General features: G+C 40.2%; 1 protein-coding gene across 1 annotated transcript in view; it reads right to left on the reverse strand.

The window, feature by feature from the left end:
- LOC126263182 (beta-hexosaminidase subunit beta-like) overlaps positions 1-22720 on the reverse strand; it is a 156359-nt gene that overhangs the window by 54534 nt on the left and 79105 nt on the right. Inside the window, exon 4 of the mRNA XM_049960234.1 lies at positions 9451-9656. Within this exon, the coding sequence (XP_049816191.1) occupies positions 9451-9656 (206 nt within the window). The remainder of the gene's footprint in view (positions 1-9450; positions 9657-22720) is intronic.

The following is a 22720-nucleotide window of genomic DNA, read 5'->3' on the forward strand; positions in this document are numbered from 1 at the left end:
TCATATCCTAACCAACGTACCTTCACCTATAAACTCTGCCATAGTAATCCCATCCCAGATGTCCGATATAACCTCTAGTGCTTGCTGAAAGCCTTAGGCCCTTCCCAGAACCTCTCACCTGAATACATTTCCCTCCTCTCCCCTATGATAGATCTGCACATCCATCTTCTACATGCTCTCCAAATACACAAACCCAACAATCTTGGATGCCTCATTCTACCTGGTTATTGTGTTCCCACTGAAAGAATCTCATCCCTCATTATTGGACTTCTGTGATGGAGTCATTATGGCAGAGTTTGTACCAGGAGGAGTCAGACAAATGGCAGAGGCCGTCCACCAGGTAGTCACTGTGATTCATAATGACAATGGTGAAATGTTTGTCTGCAGATAGGATCATCAAGTCAGATTTTCTTTTGAGGCTGTGTGGGGCTGTTTTTTATTTTTCTGAAAATCTGGTGTTCTTAGGAATGGACGTGGGGAAGGATGGTGAGACCATTTTGAGGTAAGGAATTGCAAAAAGGTGAAAGGGGGGTAATTAGGTGGGGTGGGGTTGTATGAACTGGGAAAGACAGCTGCAAGGGAGTTTCTCCTTCGTCAACCAAAACAATGCTGGACTGGAACAACTAAACCACATCCTTCATTAGGGCTTTAATTATCTCTTATCATGCCCTGAAATATGAGACATCCTACCCAAGATCCTTCCCAGTCCTCCTACAGTGGTGCTCCATTGCCCACCCAATCTCCACATCATCCTAGTCCATCCCCATGCCACTCCCAATTCCAATTCTTTGCCACAAGAATCACATCCTTTGTCAGGACTTTGATTATCTAGTTTCATGTCCTGAAATGAGGGGCATTCTACCTAAGATTCTTCCCACGCTTCCTAAGACGGTGTGTCATTGCCCACCCAACCTTCACAGCATCCTAGTCCATCCTTATGCCACTCCCAATCCCAACCCCTTGCCACATGTATCATATCCCTGTGGGAGACCCAGGTGCAAGACCTGTCCAGTCTACCTACCCAGTACTTCCTATTCCAGGCCTGTCACAGGCTTATCCTACACTATCAGAGGCCAGGCCACCTGTGGAAGCAGACCAGCTCTGCTGCAATCAACGCATGTCTTTTTAGTGGTATGACTACCAATCAGCTGTAATCCAGGATGAAGGGCCACCATCAATCTGTGACAAAGAGCAAAATGGACCATTCTGTGGCACAACATGCAGCTGAACATAACATAGTTGATTTCAATAGCTGCTTCACAACCTGGATCCTCTGGATCCCACCCCTTCACCACCAGCTGAACTGCACATATGGAAGTTATCCAAACAACAGACTCTCTGCTCCCAAAATTATCCCTGCCTCAACCTACAATAACTTTCCAAATTACATTATTAAATATCTGTAGAGCATCAAATATGTCTTATATACTTCTCTTGCTGTGATAGAATAAGCTTCCAGTTTCAGATCTGTATTATTAAATAACTGTAGAGTAACATATAGCAATTTTGTAAACAGTTCATATTCCAGTCTTTTTTCTTTTAATAAAAAACCTCAAATAATAATTTTAGATATTTGTCACAAACAAAGAAGTACGATTTTAGGCCATCAAAAATAGAAACAATACTTTCTATTGCAGGTAACAAACAAGTACCACCCTTTCCTTTATGTGCAACAGAAAATTCTGTGCAATAAACACATTCATTGTTAATGTCATTATGTAGTTTCAAAAATTGTATTCCTGTTGCAGGTTAACGTTAAACACACACTTTGTTCTGTCCACTGATAAATGATGAGACAAAAAAATGAATAGAGATAAAATGATCAAAAACATGTGGATGAGTTACTTCACAAACACATATACAACATAAACAAATAGCCCCTGCTGTGTTGCCAAATGAGTAAGTGAGAAGTTGTGATGGAACTCATAGCCACACCTACCCATCAACATTGGTGCTTGCTCCAAGATTAGCTGAGAGAGTCCTGCCTGTCAGATCTCCAGTCATAAAATTCTCCAACCCCAGACATTTTTGCAAGTCCTGACAGCACTAAAAAACTGGGACTGTCTGGGCTAATCCCAGATATATGGAATGCCTAGCTAGTGGTGAAATTCACTGTGATTTCCATGGGACCTATAGTAGTAATCAAAGGTACCATGCCAGCTATTGACTATGTCAACACTGTTGTGACTGCCTGCATCCCTCCATGCTTAATGACTTTCCTTATGGTGAAGACATCATCCAGCAGGATGATTATCCATGTCACAATGCCAGCCAATTCATTCAGCTAGTCATCAGGTTGAGATGTTAGTTGTTTGTGCTGCCACTTGTAAAATTTTGTAAGAACATTTGTAGACTATGTGAGTTGCTAACCTGTGCAGTATTAGTTGTTAAGATTACTACTGAAAAGCTGACATCACATTTTTAAAGCAATAAATTTAAATGAACTAAAATATTAACCCTACAGTGTTGTGATGAACCACTATTAACCATTTAAGGTACGCCAATAAACACTTAAAAAATATTGGTACATACGAACATCTGTGAGACTCTAGAGCCATCTAAAACAGGTCGGTAACTTTATACAATCAGAGATGTTACAAAAAAGATTATTTGCATCGAGGGGAGCTTTACTCAAAAAATTTTTAAAAGCTGACTATTAAAAGGTACTCAAGAAACAACTATTTCCTCAAACATACACCTCGCACTATGACCACAATACTAAAATCTAAAAATTTATTCCTCATACTGAAGGTTACCGGCACTATCTCTGTGAAGAATAGCACAGGAAAAGGACAATGGTGCACTGTGTACGCTCTGCCACACACCATATGACAGCTTATGAAATACAGAGGTAGGTGTGTAGATATCTAACACTCAGCCACAGAGCCACATATCAGTGTAATTATGATCATCTCAAAGCTGACATTACTGAGTGCTCACTGATAATGTGGTAGAAGTAAGCCTATTTCTATGCACATCTTGGAAGTTTCCTTTTCTCAACACTATCCCACCATAATAAAATGTATGACATTCTTGCCATCCTAGTCAGTGTTTTCCAAAATTTTCTTTAATCACATTAGACAAATTACTGTTTTTCATTAATCAACTCTCAAGTAGGTGTAACGATTTCCTAACATAAGCGGACGCATGGCACACTTCATAGAAGTGTGAAGGATGGTTGTTTTTATGTTACCAAGATAAATATGTATGGGCAAAATCACAGTTTAATCTCAGTCTAATTTAAAAAAAAGAGGGATAAAATGAACTTACATAACATGACTTAAACCACTGTCTAATTACACAATAATAAAATAAAGTCATTATATCACTCAGTTGCCATGGACAATCGTTCCCACAGTAATGACCCATTTGAAGCACTAAACATCACAGCACAGTTGCATCAGATCCCAACCAATTGCTTATTAAATTACTAATTATCCTGTAGACACTGGTCTCATTGTGGGATTGTGCAACTAGCTCATAATTTGAGTCATTTTCTTGCATGGATTGTAATTTTTTTCTCACCTAGCTTCCTGTTTATTTTATTTTGCTGCTGGTCATTTGAACATATGACAACACAATATATAAATGTATTAGCTGAAGCAAAAATGAAGCAATAGGTATGGGCTTGCAACAGTGAAACAAGAATGGAACACTGCAAAACAATTTTATTTGTGGTTGTTGCAGTTTATACATAGGTGTGCCTGCTTGACAGTTAAATCAATGGCCAATCCCCCCTTCCATCTTTTACAAACTGAATTAGGGTTATATCCAAGATCCTTTGTCTTTAAGTGTTCAGTGCATTAAAAAATAACGAAACATGGACAATATTCAGCTTTTTCTTTAGCATGAAAACTATGACCATGTCCATTCATTCTTGCAAACAAAGACAGGTGACATACTTGGTGATCAAAAAGTCAGTATACATGTGAAAACTGAATACATCACAGAATAATGCAGATAGAGAGGTACAAATTGACACACATGCTTGGAATGACATGGGGTTTTATTATTAAAAAAAAAAAAAAAAAAAAAAAAAAAAAAAAAAAAAAAAAAAAAAAAAAAAAAAAAAAAAAAAAGGTCTAGAAATGTCCGACAGACAGCGCTTCATCTGACCAGAATAGCAATAATTAGCATAACAAAGTAAGACAAAGCAAAGATGATGTTCTTTACAGGAAATGCTCAATATTATCTGTCTCAACAATAGCTGTAGCTGAGGAATAATGTTGTGAACAGCACTGTAAAGCATGTCTGGAGTTATGGTGAGGCATTGGCGTCGAATGTTGTCTTTCCGCATCCCTAGAGATGTTGGTCAATCATGATACACTTGTGACTTCAGGTAACTCCAAAGCCAATAATCACACGGACTAAGGTCTGGGGACCTGGGAGGCCAAGCATGACGAAAGTGGTGGCTGAGCACACGATCATCACCAAACAAAGTGTGCAAGAGATCTCTCACGCGTCTAGCAATATGGGGTGTTTTTTTTATTTATTTATTTTTGTTCTAATAAAACCTCATGTCATTCCAAGCATGTGTGTCATTTTTTATCTCTCTATCTACATCATTCCATGGTTTATTAAGTTTTCAAATTGATACTGACTTTTTGATTGCACGGTGTATTAGTGTTACACAGTATTTTGTAATAGGTGTCTCACGTATTGCAGTACCTACAACACAAATCTTGTCTAAATTCTAGACCTGTCTGTCTTTTTCTCTCTTCCCCTCCCAGTTTACTTCTGCCATTCTATCACATCTTATGCTCGTCTGAATGTTATTTCCTTTCTATCATTCACTGACGTTTTTTTGCTTCAGTTCTCATCCAGCTTCAGTAGTATGCACATTTCAACTTGTGCACTTACAGTTAAATTTGATTTTGTGCTGTCCCACTGTAGCTTCCTTGTTTAAAAACTTTACCTCATACCAACGAGCTGCCCTTTTAGCTTCCTTTTGTCCTTCCATCTTCAGACAGAGGAGCCCAGGTTCTGATAGCTTAAAAATCATTTTTCTTTGATGTGTGAGTGGAGTTCTGCCAGGTACTTCAACTGTCACTAATTCTTTACTTGTTTTACAGTAGGTTCTCATTCTGACACCATATAATACTCATTGCAAATGTGTAAGGGTAAATATACCTGACTCATTAATTTTAGCTACAGTACCTATGAGACACCACCAAATTTGGATTTATTGCAAAAGAAATTGGGTTTGAACTAATCTGCCACAAATCCACTTGGACAGTGCAGTGCTTTCAGTACTCCATATGCATTTTGAATGGATACATGATTTTTATTGCGCTTCTTCAGCAGCATTTTAAGAAACAAAAAGTATATAAATATAAATAATAAACCTTCAAATGGTGATTTTAAACAACATATTCATAGTAATCTACCCTCCTACATAAATACACTGACCATTTCTTCTACTAACTCTCCACAATTCCTGCTCACCACTCTCGGCGTCACCTTCCTCTACACTAGCATCTCCAGTGCCCATGGTCTTGCTGCCACTGATCCCTACCTTTCCTGACACCTGACTGCCTTCAAACCCATAACTGCCTTCCTGATCACCATTATCAAGTAAATACTCCCCCACAATTACATGTTCTCTCGAGATATCACCTACAAACAAATCCTTAGTACAGCCACATGCTCCTGCGTGGCACCAATCTATGCCAACCTACTCATGGGCCATCTAGAGGACTCTTTGTGGCCACTCAAAATCACAAACCTCCTCACCTGATTCATATTCATTGACGACATCTTCATCATATGGACCAAAGTGAGGATATCGTATCCACATTCCTCCATAAGTCCAACAACTTCTTCCCCATTCACTTCACCTGTTCATGCCCAAACCAAAAGTCCACCTTCCCCAACACTGACCTCCATCTCAAGGATTCTTACATGAGTACCTCTTTTCACATGAAACCTACCAATCAATATCTCTTTTCAGCAACAGTCACCCATTCCACACCAAGAAGTCTCTACCAAACAGCCCAGCCACCCATGGTTGTCATATCTGTAATAACAATCAGTCCATCTCCAAATATGCCAAAAGTCTCACCAAGGCATTCACTGACCAAAACTGCCCTCCCCATCCTGTCCAGAAACATATTGTCTCCCAGTCACCTACCATCCCCATATACCCACTGACTAGTCACAAAGAAGCATCCCTTCATGACTCAGTACCCACTCAGAACTGGAGAAACTGAATCACATTTCCACAACGGTTTGAACTCCTTTGACCATGCCCTGAAACTAGAAACAATCTCTCCACTATCCTCCATCCCCCCCCCCCCCAAAAAAAAAAAATCCTTCAGTGATATTGTGCCACACATCCAATGTACACAGTGCCCTTGTTTGTCCACATCCCAACCCTCCTCTCAACTCCTCACCTTATGGCTCATTTGCCTGTAATAGATCTAGATGCAAGACATGCCCTATACATTCTTCCATTGCCATAGACTGCAGTCCTGTCACAGGCAGCTCCTACTTATTGAAAACAGAGCCACATGTGAAAGCAATCTTGTAGTTTGCCAACTTGGCTGCAAGGACTTTGTAGCATTCTATGAGACATATTCAGAAAGTAAGTGTAATGTGACTGTAACAGGCTGTGTTTTTTTGTTTTGTTTTTGAGGGTTGGCAACACTGAGTAGTAGAGGGGTTCCCCGACTAGAACAAGCATCACAGGAACATGATACCATGTAAACTCTTGTTGCAGTATCCTCTTGCATGAAAGATGTCTGTAAAAAGTCACACCAAGTATGAGCCACATCATGTGAGCCGCTTTCTACTCACAGAAGGAATAACTCCCAATAATTTTTTTTTTGTGCAAATCAAAATGGTTTACAGTGAAGTTGTTTTAAACAGAACACATATGTTTAAGTGGTGTAGGGATTTTTGTGGAAGTAGTACAAACATTTATGATGAACAGAGTTGTGGAAGACCTACCACTTTGATTGATGAGTTGGTGTAAAAAACTGAAGAAACTGCCTATGAAGACTGCCAATTGACAGTGGATGAAATTTCTGTGATGTTTCCACAACTCTCAAAAGATTTCTTATATGAGACACAGAAATGTTGAAAGATCAGAAACTGTGCACAACATGGGTCCCAAAACAGGTGACAGAGCAGCACAAGAAAAATCATATCAGTAGCACATGTGAGTTTCTTGAGTGACTTGAACTGGAAGATGAAGATTTTCTGTACACTGTTGTGACTGGAGGTGAAACATGGGTGGTTCATTACATGCCTGAGACAAAAAGACAGTTGTCACTGTGGTGTCACACAAATTCCCCATATCCACAAAATTTAAAACCACAATTTCAGGTGAAAAATCATGGCCTTCATGTTTTGGGGCCAAAAAGGCATCATTTTGGTCAAGTTTCTACCTCAGAGGAGATCACTAATGCACAATGATATTGTGAAATCCCAAAAAAACTCAAAAGAAGCATTCAAAACAAAACGAGGGGAAAGCAGATGAGAAGAGCATGCTTTTTTCATTGGAACACCCATCCTCACACAACCTTACCCACCAAGGTGCTCCTGGACTTGTCTGGTTGGGATGTTCTGAGCCAATTCCCAGAATCCCCTGACTTGTCATCTTCAAATTATCATCTTCTCACTTCCCTGAAGTCATATGTGAGTGGTATTAAATTTTTTTCTGATAAACAGTTGCAGACAGAGGTTCTGAAGTTGGGGTAGGAGCTGGCAGGAGAGTTCCTTGAGGGCACAAAGAAGCTTGTGCCATGGCTCACCACACACACTGAATGGAATGGTGATTATATGAAAAAAAAAACAATCAAAAAGTGTGCTAACAATATCCTGTAATTTCTTTCAAATACACTTTTTCTAAAAAGATATAAAAATCTAGTACACTTACTTTCTGAACATGCCTCACATGTGTGCACAACCACAAACAAGCTCTCTATCTCCACGAATGGCCACCACCTGACTGATCAAGAGACAATTGGACCATCCAGTTGTCAAGTGTGCTGCCCAACACTATGTGCTTGACTTCACCAATTGTTTCATAGCCTGTGCCATCTGGATTCTTTCCAAGGACACCAGCCTTTTTTTTGCGCAGGTGTGAACTCACCCTGTGACATATCCTTTGTTCCAGCATCACACACACTTTTTTGCCCTTCCATCATACCAGCATATAGTTCTTTCCCCTTCACTACTTCTCTCCCCTCCCATTTGCCTTGCCCCTCCTCCCCTTTTCCTCAGCACAGTGACCCGATGCTGTACCTAGCAGCTGATCATCCTGTATAGTATTCCTGCACACTCCTGCACTGCAGCATCTTCACCACCCCTATTCTGCTATTCCTTCCCCTTCCCATCCCACGTTCTTTCTGCATCCCCAGTACCCACTCCAACTGAGAATGGTGCACACCATATTTGGGCTTTAGTGCCCAGAGATGACAGTGACAATGTGTATGAGAGTTGTGGATGTATGAATGTGTGTTTTTGTCTATCTGAGGAAATACTTTGTCCAATAGCTTGGTCTCCTTTTAAATGTATGTTAAAAGTGCCTGTCTGCCACTCATCACCTCCTCTGTGTGGTGAGTAGCAATCTATCCCAATTCATGTTGTCGATGTTCAGAGGATTAGTATTTTGCTTTTCTTTGTACTAAGGATGTAAGATCCTTCAAAGTTTTGTTTGAGGCTTCAGTCAGATAGATTGTCTTGTCACTAACAATGATTTTTTACTCAAAAACTACAGTTACTGACATTGCTACAAGAACACTCATGATTTGCAGAAATTTTGCCACAAATGTGATGAGATGTTTGTCAGTTGCATCCACACACAGCAAAGTAACCAAGTGATTTGCATCACTAATAGCAGTTAAATGTCTCATATAACAGACAGTTACTTGTAGCTTCAGCAACCTAGAGGATTTTGTAGCTCTTTGTATTATTTACAAACCTTAAACTGCTAACAATATTATTATTCAGTCTATTTTGGAATTATTGTGTATGTCATCCAGAAAAAGAAAGTTTGGACAGCTTGTTGGAAGAATATAGGAATCTCTGTCACTGGAAGAGAGCAGAAGTTGCACCCAGTTCACCACAGATACCAGCAGTACATCTAGTGTTAGGTCATGCAGGCTTTCTTAGTGGACAATGTGTCAATCTTGCTGAGTCATGTGAAGTTATTTGTTCTATGATACATCAGTACCATTGCCACTACTATCTGCAATTTGCAATGAATGTGTGTGTGTGTGTGTGTGTGTGTGTGTGTGTGTGTGTGTGTGTTTGGGTGGGGTTCTGCACACACACTGGTGTTTGTGTTTTCCATGTAGCTGACAAATAAAGAAAGGCATAAAACTCTTCCTCAGCTTTGAGTTGATAGCACTGTGCACTACACTTTGCAGTTATATGTGATATATGTCTGACTAGATATATGTCTGACTAATGTTAAACAGAAAAAAAGGAAGGCAGCCAACTAACCTTAGAAGGGGAAAAGCAGCACTCTGGTATGGAAAACTTGAATCATCAACAATATGCCAATGAAAGACATTCATCTTATTATAGGCCATTGCATCCAAAGTCTTCTTTATGTAGCTCATTGGAATGAAATGTCGGGCTGTGTCGAGAAGCAGACCTCTGTGGCTAAAACGAGGTGCGTCAACTATCAGTAGATTATCTGCTATCAGCTGAAACAAGAAAGACAAAACATTGTATAATAATAATGAAAATTCCTGGATGAAACAGTACATAAGATAAAAGAAAAGGAACCACACAGACACCCAAACATACACTATCATGACCATGTTTCTTTTGTTTTATATAAAGACATAACATCATTACCTGCACATACAGGGTGTTTCAAAAATGACAGGTATATTTGAAACGGCAATAAAAACTAAACGAGCAGCGATAGAAATACACCGTTTGTTGCAATATGCTTGGGACAACAGTACATTTTCAGGCGGACAAACTTTCGAAATTACAGTAGTTACAATTTTCAACAACAGATGGCGCTGCAAGTGATGTGAAAGATATAGAAGACAACGCAGTCTGTGGGTGCACCATTCTGTACGTCATCTTTCTGCTGTAAGCGTGTGCTATTCACAACGTGCAAGTGTGCTGTAGACAACATGGTTTATTCCTTAGAACAGAGGATTTTTCTGGAGTTGGAATTCCACCGCCTAGAACACAGTGTTGTTGCCACAAGACGAAGTTTTCAACGGAGGTTTAATGTAACCAAAGGACCGAAAAGCGATACAATAAAGGATCTGTTTGAAAAATTTCAACGGACTGGGAACGTGACGGATGAACGTGCTGGAAAGGTAGGGCAACCGCGTATGGCAACCACAGAGGGCAACGCGCAGCTAGTGCAGCAGGTGATCCAACAGCGGCCTCGGGTTTCCGTTCGCCGTGTTGCAGCTGCGGTCCAAATGACGCCAACGTCCACGTATCGTCTCATGCGCCAGAGTTTACACCTCTATCCATACAAAATTCAAACGCGGCAACCCCTCAGCGCCGCAACCATTGCTGCACGAGAGACATTCGCTAACGATATAGTGCACAGGATTGATGACGGCGATATGCATGTGGGCAGCATTTGGTTTACTGACGAAGCTTATTTTTACCTGGACGGCTTCGTCAATAAACAGAACTGGCGCATATGGGGAACCGAAAAGCCCCATGTTGCAGTCCCATCGTCCCTGCATCCTCAAAAAGTACTGGTCTGGGCCGCCATTTCTTCCAAAGGAATCATTGGCCCATTTTTCAGATCCGAAACGATTACTGCATCATGCTATCTGGACATTCTTCGTGAATTTGTGGCGGTACAAACTGCCTTAGACGACACTGCGAACACCTCGTGGTTTATGCACGATGGTGCCCGGCCACATCGCATGGCCGACGTCTTTAATTTCCTGAATGAATATTTCGATGATCGTGTGATTGCTTTGGGCTATCCGACACATACAGGAGGCGGCGTGGATTGGCCTCCCTATTCGCCAGACATGAACCCCTGTGACTTCTTTCTGTGGGGACACTTGAAAGACCAGGTGTACCGCCAGAATCCAGAAACAGTTGAACAGCTGAAGCAGTACATCTCATCTGCATGTGAAGCCATTCCGCCAGACACGTTGTCAAAGGTTTCGGGTAATTTCATTCAGAGACTATGCCATATTATTGCTACGCATGGTGGATATGTGGAAAATATCGTCGTATAGAGTTTCCCAGACCGCAGCGCCATCTGTTGTTGAAAATCGTAACTACTGTAATTTCGAAAGTTTGTCCGCCTGAAAATGTACTGTTGTCCCAAGCATATTGCAACAAACGGTGTATTTCTATCGCTGCTCGTTTAGTTTTTATTGCCGTTTCAAATATACCGGTCATTTTTGAAACACCCTGTATATACAGTTAAAATTCTTACATTAATACAATAATAGAAAATCCTGGGCAGAGTACAACCAGTGTTTCAGGTAAAGATAACTGCTTATTGAATAGAGAAAGCATTGAGCAGTACATAGGCTTACAAAGAAGTTTAATTCTATAGATAAGCTGTCAGTCTTCAGGGTATGCATGTATGCTATGCCACAACTGCAATATACAGATGTTTCGTTGGGGGAAAATTTGAGTAGTGAGTGTGTCTTTATCATTAGATTGAACAGAGAAAGATAATGTGGAAGAGACAAGGATTATAAGGGAAGCAATAGCTGGGGAGAGGGAGTGACAGCAGGGGAAGGTGATTAAGATACATTGATAGAAACAGCACAATCAAATGTGCAGTGTGGATGTAAATGAAGTTTGGGGGAAGAGACAGGGGAGGTGAATCTTAAGGTAGAGGAAGAATACTGAGAAAAAATTAGAATGAGGATTTCATCAGACTGCAATCAGGAGTGGAGAGGTGCAGATGTGTGTGTGCGACTGTCACTGTGTGTGGGAAAAGTTCAGAAGCTGAATTATAATGCTACATTTCTTGATGAAGTATGTATCTACAACTAACGTTTTTACTGTGTGATGAGTTTTACCATTGTTTGCAATTACTGCATAAAGAAGCTATGATATTCATTGTAAAAATTACTGAGATACTTTAAAATACATTTTGAAATAAATGATCAAATAACATTCCTTCACTGTAAAAAAAAAATAATAATAATAATGTCCTGCATTAAATCATTAATTAACCAGTAATTCAAATGTAAGTACACTAATTTACATGTGGTATTGAGGTATGAGATATTACATATGTTTTAACTGAACCATATAAGAAAAAATGTCTTTCCAGAATCTGATACCTTTATTTTGATTCAGTCGAATGTAATCATTTCTCCACATGTATAAATCTAAACAAAAATTGTACATGCAATGTAATGCTGTTTTGTTTTCTTTCTCGAAGTTGATTTTAACAAAAAATCTATATATTAAGAAAGTTGCATTTCTGGTTTGTTATGATTATGATACCACTACACAACCTGATTCATTGTCGCAGATTGAGATGTTGGAGGTGTCACTCTCATACCTCATATACCAATAATCCCAACCAATTTACCCATTTATTTTAAGTGAGCTCAATTTCCAATCAAGGTTTCATTTGCAATAACAGTAAACAAGGCTCAAGGTCAGATACCCAAAAACATTAGAACTGATTTACAAACCACATCTACATCCATACTCTGCAAACTACCATGAAGTGCATGGCAGAGCATATGTCCCATTGTACCAATCATCATGGGTGCTTCCCATTTCATTCATATATAGACTGTGGGAAGAATGATTGTTTGAATGCCTCTGAGTGTGCTGTAATTATTCTAACTTTGTTCTCATGATCTCTATGTGAGTGATATGTAGGGTGTTGTAGTATGTTCCTGGAGACATAATTTAAAGCAATTTCTTGAAACTTTGTTACTAGACTTTATCGGGATAGTTCACTTCTAACTTCAAGAGTTTGACACTTTACTTTCTTCAGAAGCACTTTAATACTCTCCCATGGGTCAAACAAACATGTGACCATTTGTACTGCCCTTTTCTGTATATGTACAATATCCCCTACTAGTTCTGTTTGGTATGAGTCCCACACACTCAAGCAGTCAGAGTATTTTTCGCATGGTCAGCTGTATGTTGCCTTTACACAAACTGGTAGTCAGAACACTAGTTCATACTCTCACCACATAGTATCCAAAAAATGAAAAATGTATATTCTTAAGTTTTCTAAATTTTATTGGTACAATTTTTTTGAAAAATCCTCAAAAACAATAAAAATCAAAATTATAAAGGAGTCTTTTTCATTCATATTCTACATTATTTATTATGATTTTGGGTTCCATACCTTCATCATGAATGAGGTTGCTATAGCAGTCCAAATCTGCATCCTGACACAATTTCCAGGGATACGCCAGATTAGGATGTATATCCGATTCCCATACACATTTAGCAATTGTGAAGCATTGCTGGGTTTGCTATGTGTATAAAAGAATAATGGAAATGGAAATCATGAGTGGCTAGGGCCTCCTGTTGGGTAGACCATTCGCCTGGTGCAAGTCTTTCGAGTTGACGCCAATTTGGTGACTTGCGTGTCGATAAGGATAAAATGATGATGATAAGGACAACACAACACCCAGTCCCTGAGTGGAGAAAATCTCCAACCCAGCTGGGAATCGAACCTGGGCTGTTAGGCACGACATTCCATTGCACTGACCACTCAGCTACCAGGGGCGGACAAAAGAATAATGAAAAATCCTGAATGGATTAACAATATGGATTAGGATCCATAGCTACTCACCACATAAAGGATGGACTGAGTGGCACATTGAAGATAGGTTGCTAAATATTAGCAACTATCAGAATAAGGCCTTTGTCAGGTATACACAAATCACACAAATATTGACACGTGTAATTTACGCACACATGGCCACTGTCATATATGGGTGCTAACGCCCAACTGTGACTGCCTTGTGTATATTATGAACATGAGATTATTGAATGAGGCCAATTCAAGGCAGAGTTAAAACATTTGTCTGTGATCATACATTAGCACAAGCAATCTGAGATGCAAATAGCCTATTAAGGAATATTTTATAAGGTATTTTTTAATGTTCCATGCAAACGCTGCACGGAATGTATCTGTATGGGTGCTCTCCCCAAGATCTGTAAAGAAGCAAAAGTCATCACTGTGCTGAAACCAGAAAGACTGGAGATAACCCAAAGAACTACAGACCAATATCCCTGCTACTTACCTTCTATAAATTATTCGAGAGAATATTACTGACTAGATTAACTCCATACATTGACACCAACCTTCCAACATACCAACCCAGTTTTTGAGCAAGCAGAAATTGTTGCGATCAAGTACTGTTCCTTACAACCTACATAGAGAAAGGCTTCCAAAACAAGATGAAAACTGCACTGGTTCTCATACATCTTACATCAGCTTACGATACAGTGTGGATCGAAGGGATATTGTTCAAGCTAACTAGAATCACAAAATGCAAACAGACCTACACACTACTCAAGAACGTGTTAACAGGCAGGAAAATCAAATTCTCACTTCATGGCATGAACAGCAAGAGTTTGGTTCTGAATAATGGTGTACCACAGGGCTCGGCACTAGCACCTGTTCTCTTCAAACTGTATGTATCTGACATGCCAGAAATCAAATCATGTAAATTTGCATACACTGGTGACCTGGCCTTTGCATATCAAAGTAAAAATTTCAACGATCTTGACTAAAGAATGAATGCAGACCTGGAAGTCCTGAACACATATTTGCTCCAAGTGGCAGCTACACCCAAACCCCAATGAAACAACCAGCACAATAATTCACCTTAACAATAGAGAAGGACATAAAGAATTATAGCTTTCTATGAATGGACAGAAGATCAAACACAAGAATAAGCCTAAATACTTGTAAAGTGCTTGATCTGCAAGGTCCCTGATTGCTGGTTATGTAAAGTAAATTTGTACTGGCATGTAAGTATAAGAATTCCCAGGTCTCTGAAGCGGATACTGGGTGTTGTTTTGGATGGTGTTGTGTAAACTGTACAATATTTCCATGAGCCAGCTGCTCATCACCTTCTGACACAGTGCTGTTGTGGCTCACTGATTTATGAACTAGTTCACTAGATAAGTGCAGGTGCAAATGGACAAGGCTATAACACCATCATAGACATATTGTATAGGATGTTTACATCCAAAGCTATCTGCCAGAGAAACAGACCATGGTCTTCACATGCACAGTACAGGAAAAGCATAACTGCATGCTGGAGATACAGCATTCACATGCAGGCCAGATGTTGGTGCCTAGCCTAATTGTCCTAACTTTGATTCTCCATTTGAGTCTTTTTGTAGCATACATTTGTCTGCAGCCAATGATGCCTTAGTGCTGCATATGCTGTTTCCATGGTTTGCTGAGTCAAAATTCCATGGCTCTGTCAGTTAAGTATCATTTATATGTATTTCAACTGCTTCTTTAATGATGGTGTCTCAGTACATGTGCATAAGAGGATGTTGGACACACTATAATTCATGCTGTGCCCCATGTTAAAACTTAAGACACTGTTTATCAACAGTAGATTTCTGTGGCTGAACTAATTTGGTGTGACTTGTACATTCATGGCATCTGTGTCACATGTCTAACAAATGCAAGATTGCCCACACTGGCATGGTATTTTATATATTCCTGATCTTCTTTGACCTAGGATGTCTTTAACAGAACCCAAGATTGTTTACACTCATATCAAGGGCCGAAGACACACTTCATTTATGTTTCTTGAATAACCTGTTGATATTCAAGAACATGCCACCAACACTAGACAGAAAATTCGTCCTTGTGGTGATTTCTGTTTCTTCTGGCCACTCTTGAGGTTTATTGCATGCTGTTCAAAATGTACTGCAAATCTACTTATCAAAGTACTGGACAAACACAGAGAGGAAGCTCTGATGCCGGAGCTCTCTGGATCCGAAATATGCCTAGCACTATGGAGAAGAATCCACAATACTCTGTTGCATTTGGACGGATGATACAAGTTAGTAGCTCATAGTTACATAGGTATACATGCGGGTTGGAACTTAAATAGTGTCAACTATTTATTCACAACCGATACAAAAGAGTTACATGTTTCCACTTGTTATTGTCCTTCAAAGTAGTCACCATTGTTGTGTATAACCTGTTGCTAATTATGTGGAAGGCATAGTATACCATTACCAGAGCATGTTCTGTTGACAGTGTTAATGGAGCGGTCAACTGCCTGTTGAATCACTTGAACAGTTCTGAAACGAATGCCATGAAGTGGTTCCTTCATCTTCAGAATCAAATCAAAGTCACAAGGACTTAAGTCTGGGGAGTATGGTGGATGGTACAATACTTCCCAGTCCCATCGACCGAACAGAGCAGCCACAGCTTGCACTGTATGCGCCTGTGCATTGTCGTGCAAAATGATGAGTGGGTTGCACAGAAAGTGTCGCCACTTCTTTCGCAAAGATGGTCACAGGTGATGCTCCAAAAACAAACAGTAATGCTGTGCATTGACGGTATACCATGGAGGAACATAATGCGTTGGGATAACACCATCACAGTCATACATGAGAATCACCATAACTTTCACCATACTGGGGCTCTGATGTACTTTCGACCTTCACGGCGGCCCATAATGATGCCATTCATTGGATTGGCATTTCAGTTTTGGCTCACATGATGTGGCCCATGTCTCATCCAGTGTTATGATACAGTGTAAGAAAGCCTCTCCTTCATGCTCATAGCACTCTAAATGTGTCTGACCAGCATTGTAACACATCCATTTCTGCATTTCCATCAAGCCATGCAGAACCCGTCGTGATGCAATTTTTTGCATGCCCAGGCATTCCTTCAGGATGTGCAGTCGTATGTGCTAATCCGGTTTTGTGGGCGAGCTCATGAATTGTATGGCGCTGATCACTGTGCACTAACATGGCAACAATGTGCACTTCTTCTTCAGAGACACTAGGATGACCTGCCTGATGCATGTCTGCCACAGTTTGCTGACCTTTGTTGAAGGCTTTTACCCAATGTGCCACTGTTCTGTACGGCAATGCCAATTCCTCGCATGCCTTTTGAAGATCTTGATGACACTGCCATGTTTTACGACCTCTGGCATGTTCAATCTTGATCCAGCTCCTTTGTTCCTGTTTTGAAAACATAGTGACACCATTACGTTAGACCGCTCACTGACAAGTGACTGTATTTCCTTCGATTGTGCACATGCCGGTGATGTGGGACAGACAAGTCCATTTGCTTGGAGGTAGGTATGTCAACAACGTGTGCTATCAGTGACAATAGTAGATTCCATTGCATAGTATCTCCACAGCAGTGTTGCCACTATAACTTCAAACCTACGTATAGCAGGTTTGTGGAGCACACAGTGACCCAAGGAGCAGTCTTCTTTTCCATGAACCATGACATTCAGAAACAAGAGCTCTCCATTTTTCTTCACTTCCTTCATGAAGTTGATGCTCGGATGGAAAGAATTAAGATATTCCAAAAATTAAGGAAGCAATGCTGTCCCATGAAGTTAAACCACAAAGATATTGCTTCCATAGCTCCAAACCACAAAGATATTGTTTACATACCTCCAAAACCATTTCCATTTCAAAGCCACTGACTGGAGTGCTTTGTTCACAAATCTTCCATAAAATGGTTTGCTACAATGGGAGACAGAGGGTTACTCATAGCAACATTTTAGTTTGCTCAAAATATTGGTCATTAACTAAAAAGTAAGTCTCCAGTAAGCACATGTTTGAAAAGATGTAAGATTTCCTCTTCCCACTTAGCTCCTATGAGTTGTTGTGAATCCACCAGAGGCACTCATTAATATGTCAGATGGTTTGAGGTGCAGTTTTTTAAGTTGCCACTTAAAATATTTGAACTCTGAATGTGGTGTTCACATTTCCCCTCCAAAGGGCTCAATAGAGAAGCCAGATTTTTTTTTAGGTAGTATGTTCAGGCTCCTACGGGGCAAAGTGGAACTACTCCTTTATTTATCATTGGCAGGCCATAAAGTCATGGTAGAATGGACTCTCCTGTTATTAAGCTATTTTTCAAGTGGGCAGGGAACTGGCTGGATGTGAGGAGAGCAGATGTCTTTCATTGCACTCCAACAACTGCATCCTCCTGGAGGCAACAATATGTTAAGTCTGGTAGTAAATACATCATGTTGCCAAAATTAGATGTTGCGCGCATAAGAACAGTAGTGTTTCCCTTGTCAGCAGGTAAAATTACTATTTCTGGATCTTTTCTTAAAGACTAGAGCCCTTTTCATTCCTCAGTGGTGACATTCTGCTTGGCTGCGGGTATCCTAGTCATGTCCCCACAAGTCACTCGCCTTATTTCTTCAATGGTCTTACTGGCTAGTTTGAAGACACCTTGCTCAGTGGCAAAAATCTTTAATGGGCAAAGTGTTTGAAGTGGCCACAAAATTTAGTCCTTTTTCCAACACTGATATTGCAGAAAATTACGCACAGGGCCTCTCCACTGTTTTTCTTTTTGCAGCGATCAGCATATATGGCAATAAAACTTGGAAGTTTGACATGCCATGACCTGGTGCCACACCCAGTCCATAAGTGACCATGTGCCGCTGTCTATTGGCTCCCAGAAATCTGTTTATAGACACATTGAGGTATTCAGGAGGAGTGAAAGTAAGCTTTTGGAGACTCTGTCTAATTCTCACCTTGTATAATAGAATCTTTCTCTCATTATTGACCTGCTGGCTCATTGTTTAATTATCTTAGTGGTTGCAAAGTCTGTATAATGGGAAAATTTTATGAACATCAGTATAATTTGCTGGTCCTGATAATCAAGGTACCAGATGTCACAGCATAACTGTTTGAATGGTTCATGGGAATTGTACTGGATGGTGTTGTGTAAACTGCATGAGACAGCTGCTTGTCAGTGATAGTGATGCACAGCTGTTAAGGCTCTCACAGATCATAAAGGTTGTCAACTGAGATTCACAATGCATTTCAACTACCATGTGCTAAATCTAAATAGTAGCAAGAAGAAATGAAGAACTCTATGAGGATGGTTTTTCTACTTTATGTTGGTGGCATGTCCTGTAAGATTAACAGGCTCATCAAGAACCACTGAATAAAGTGTGTGCTCTGCCCTCTGATATGGGTGCAGATGACACTGCATTCCATTAAAGGTGACCTATGTTTATGGAGAACAGGAAAATATCAAATCCCCTGCCGGTGTGTGAACTCTTACATTGGTCAGACATGCTACATGGCTAAAGACAGGTGCGACGACCATAGATGTCACGCCAGACTGGGGCAGTCAGAAAAATCCACTGCTGCTGAATGCTGTTTTGACATTGGACATGGCTCCATATGGCATTGCTTCCATTTTCTGATTGCTAAGGTAACATTCCATTCCCACGGTTGCCAAATTTCCCATTTCTCTTCTGCATTTATTACAAAAGTGGAGATAACGTCCCCCATTTACTAGGATTCAACCATTAAAGAAGACATCAAGAAATGTATAACTAATGACTTAACTAACATAGACATGGAATTTCAAGCTGTGAAGCATGGGAATGAGGATTGCTGCTACTAAAGTATCACTGGCTGCAGACAAACAAATGCAATGTGTCAACACAGAAGGAGAATTGAAACCCAGACAACTAAGCCAGGTACCAACACATGGCCTGCAACCACATGCAAGGTCAAAAAGTTGTGGTTGCACTTTTCATGCACAGCACATGCAAATACCGCAGCCTGCTTCTCCAGTAGGAGATTATGGATGACTTTTCTAGTGAGCCAGCTCATAAATTGTCAAGCAACAACAGCAGTGTGACTGTAGCACTTGAAGATGATGAGCAGATGTCTTGTGGAAATATTTTGCAGTTTACACAGCACCATGTAATGGAATGTCCATGAAACATTTAAGCAGTATGCTAGCAATCTTTTCTTCAGGTCAACACAAAGAGAGCTTTCTGAGTGCATAGCAGGCAGTGCTGATGTTTTTGTTTAACTTATCCACATGTTAGTGCCCCCTCAGTTTATTATCCTTCTGGTAGCACAGGACAGGCTGTTTTGATTTCTTTGGAACTGCCTAATGTGTGTCTTTGCAGGACTGAGGGTTTAGCTGTTACTGTGAACCAGTTGCAAGCCTATTCCCTTAGCCTCTTGGCTGTCTGGTATGAATGTGTTCAGATCCTTTATCAATACACTTGTGTCACCAGCAAAAATTACAATTTTTGTAGAGTCTCAAATGTCACTGGTAAACCATTTATGTAGATCAAGAACAGGAGCAGATCAAGCACAGAACCTTGTGACACACCATGTGTAATGTTTCCAGCTCTGAATCTAATCTCATTTCTGTTGCATCATTTGCTAATGTGACCCTCTGTTTTGTACTGTTAAGATATGACTCCATCCTGCAAGACAAAGATGTTCAATGCCACACCATTTTACTTTCCTTAGTGGAACTTTATTACCTACTCGGTCAAAGCTCTTGTCAAGATCACAAAAAATGCCAAACAGGGTAATTTTTGTTGTCTAGTTCTCCAGGAATTGGGTTTGTGGGATCATATATTGCATTCTTAGTAGAGGAGCCTTCATGGAAACCAAACTGAGCTACTGTTAAAGGGTTATTGTCAGAAAGATGGTTTGATTCTCTGTTGTAAGCTACTTTATCAAAGAATTTTGAGGACATGGGAAGAAAGGAGATTGGTCTGTAATTTGAGGCCAGATGGTTATCGCCACTTTTGTAACAGGTATGGAAGTGAAACGGGTGGTTTGGTAACCCTAGAAATAGAATGTTACTTTAGGAATCAGAGAATGGAAGTGGTACCATATGGAAAACAAACCTTGACCCTGTTATCAACATTCAGCACAGTGGACCAGTGAACAATGTTGTCGTAAAGGCTTACCAAAAACAATAGCAGATACATTGCTGGGCAGCATTTATTTTATATTCATTAAAATCTTGCATGACATGCCCCAGTCTCATCAGCATATGCTATCAAAGTATGGGCACAGAACTTTGAGGAAACAGGCAATATAGTGTGAAAGAAAAGTGGAAGTGCAGAATGCTTATGCACACCAGAGAATGTTGCAGTAATGGAATAAGCCTTCGGCCAAAGCCCCAGGCATTCTGCACACACGCATGTCATGCAGCTTGACACACTGGGTTGAAGTGTATGGGAAATATTGTACAAGGAACTGCAGTACCTCTGCACAAAATTCAGACAGTGCAAAAACTGAATGTGAGCAATCTCCCAAGAGATTACACTTTTGTTGGGAATTGTTGGAACTCATGAATCACAACCAAGGCCTGTGCGACAATTTGATCTTGAGTGAAGAGGCCAATTTTTATGTGTCAGACTTTGTTGACAAGCAAAACTTTAGACATGTGAGTGTGGAAATCCTGAAATGCTTCATGAAACGCCACTCCACAGTCAGAGAGTAGTAATGTAGTGTGGTGTATCATCATTTGGAATTATTGGGCCTTATTTTTTTTTATATGATCATGGCAATGGTGTTACTGTGAGTACAGAACATGTTCACACATTGAACCAGTTCCTGATGAGACAGCTTGCTGCAAACACATTATTCCAACAAGATGGGGCCAAATGCCACAACTTGCAGCATTCCATTAAAGTGCTACAGAACTTCTTTTCTGACCATCTCACCTGCAACAATAGGGACATTTTCTGGCCTTCAAGATCTCTTGCCCTTCCAGCACATGATTTCTGCTGTTGCAGTCATTTGAAATTTCAAATCATCTGGTGTGACCCACCACAGACCACCCAGGAATCCAAGGGTCAAATTCAGGAGGGAGCTAATTAAATTTCACAGCCAGTCCTGCAAGATGTGATGTTCAAATTTTGCAAAAGACTTGAAATATGTGAAGGAAAATGATGGCCACCCATGTGAATCATGTTTTCAAGTGATGGGCATTTTAAATTGATTGTAGGCACTGTAAATTCATATTCTATCTACTTTATATCACTGTGAATAAATCTGTATCACTGTTGGAGGTTTTAAAACCATCTGTTTCACTGCTGCACCTGTGATATTGATGTTACTACAGGACACTTCAGTCTTTCACAAAATACTCCCTTACTCATCAGTTGATTATAAAGCTAACACAAGAGTCACACTATCTACACAACACAGCACAGCACAGAATCTCATGTTGCAACTGGACATTAATAGGGCAACAGCAGATTTCTAGATGGACACAGGAATCTTGTGTCTCTGATTAATGAAGAGACATATTGGCACATTGGCTCCCCACAGCTGCATTCCCATCAGTGCAAAGTGGTGATGTACAGTGACCAGTCAATCTCATTGTGAGATTTTAATACTTTGGCTGAGATATTATCATAGCTAGAAGAGTTACTACCTTTTTTCTGATCTAATGTTTATTATCAAGCAGTGATTTGGATTTCCTGCCTCGCCAGTTAACAATAGGGAGAACATGTCACAGTGTTTGGGCTCCAGGCAACAGCCCCAGCTTGTGGAGATGGTGCTGCCCTCTGATGAGTGTTTACTGTTAAATACCACAGCCTGTCTGTTGCTGGCCAGTCTCACACTGGTCACTGAAGGCTTTAGTTATGGGTCATTGAATAGTAGAGTTTTGACATTGCCTGATTTACATTTGTGATTTAGATTACTCTTTGCATTGTTGTGCATGCTTCAGACAATTTTACTACTCTCTGGACTTATTTTGGTTATTCATTCACTTTGTGATCTCTGCTGGCATTTAGCTCTGTTTCATTCTGCCAGT

Source organism: Schistocerca nitens, chromosome 6, assembly GCF_023898315.1.
Source record: "Schistocerca nitens isolate TAMUIC-IGC-003100 chromosome 6, iqSchNite1.1, whole genome shotgun sequence".
Taxonomy (NCBI): Eukaryota; Metazoa; Arthropoda; class Insecta; order Orthoptera; family Acrididae; genus Schistocerca; species Schistocerca nitens.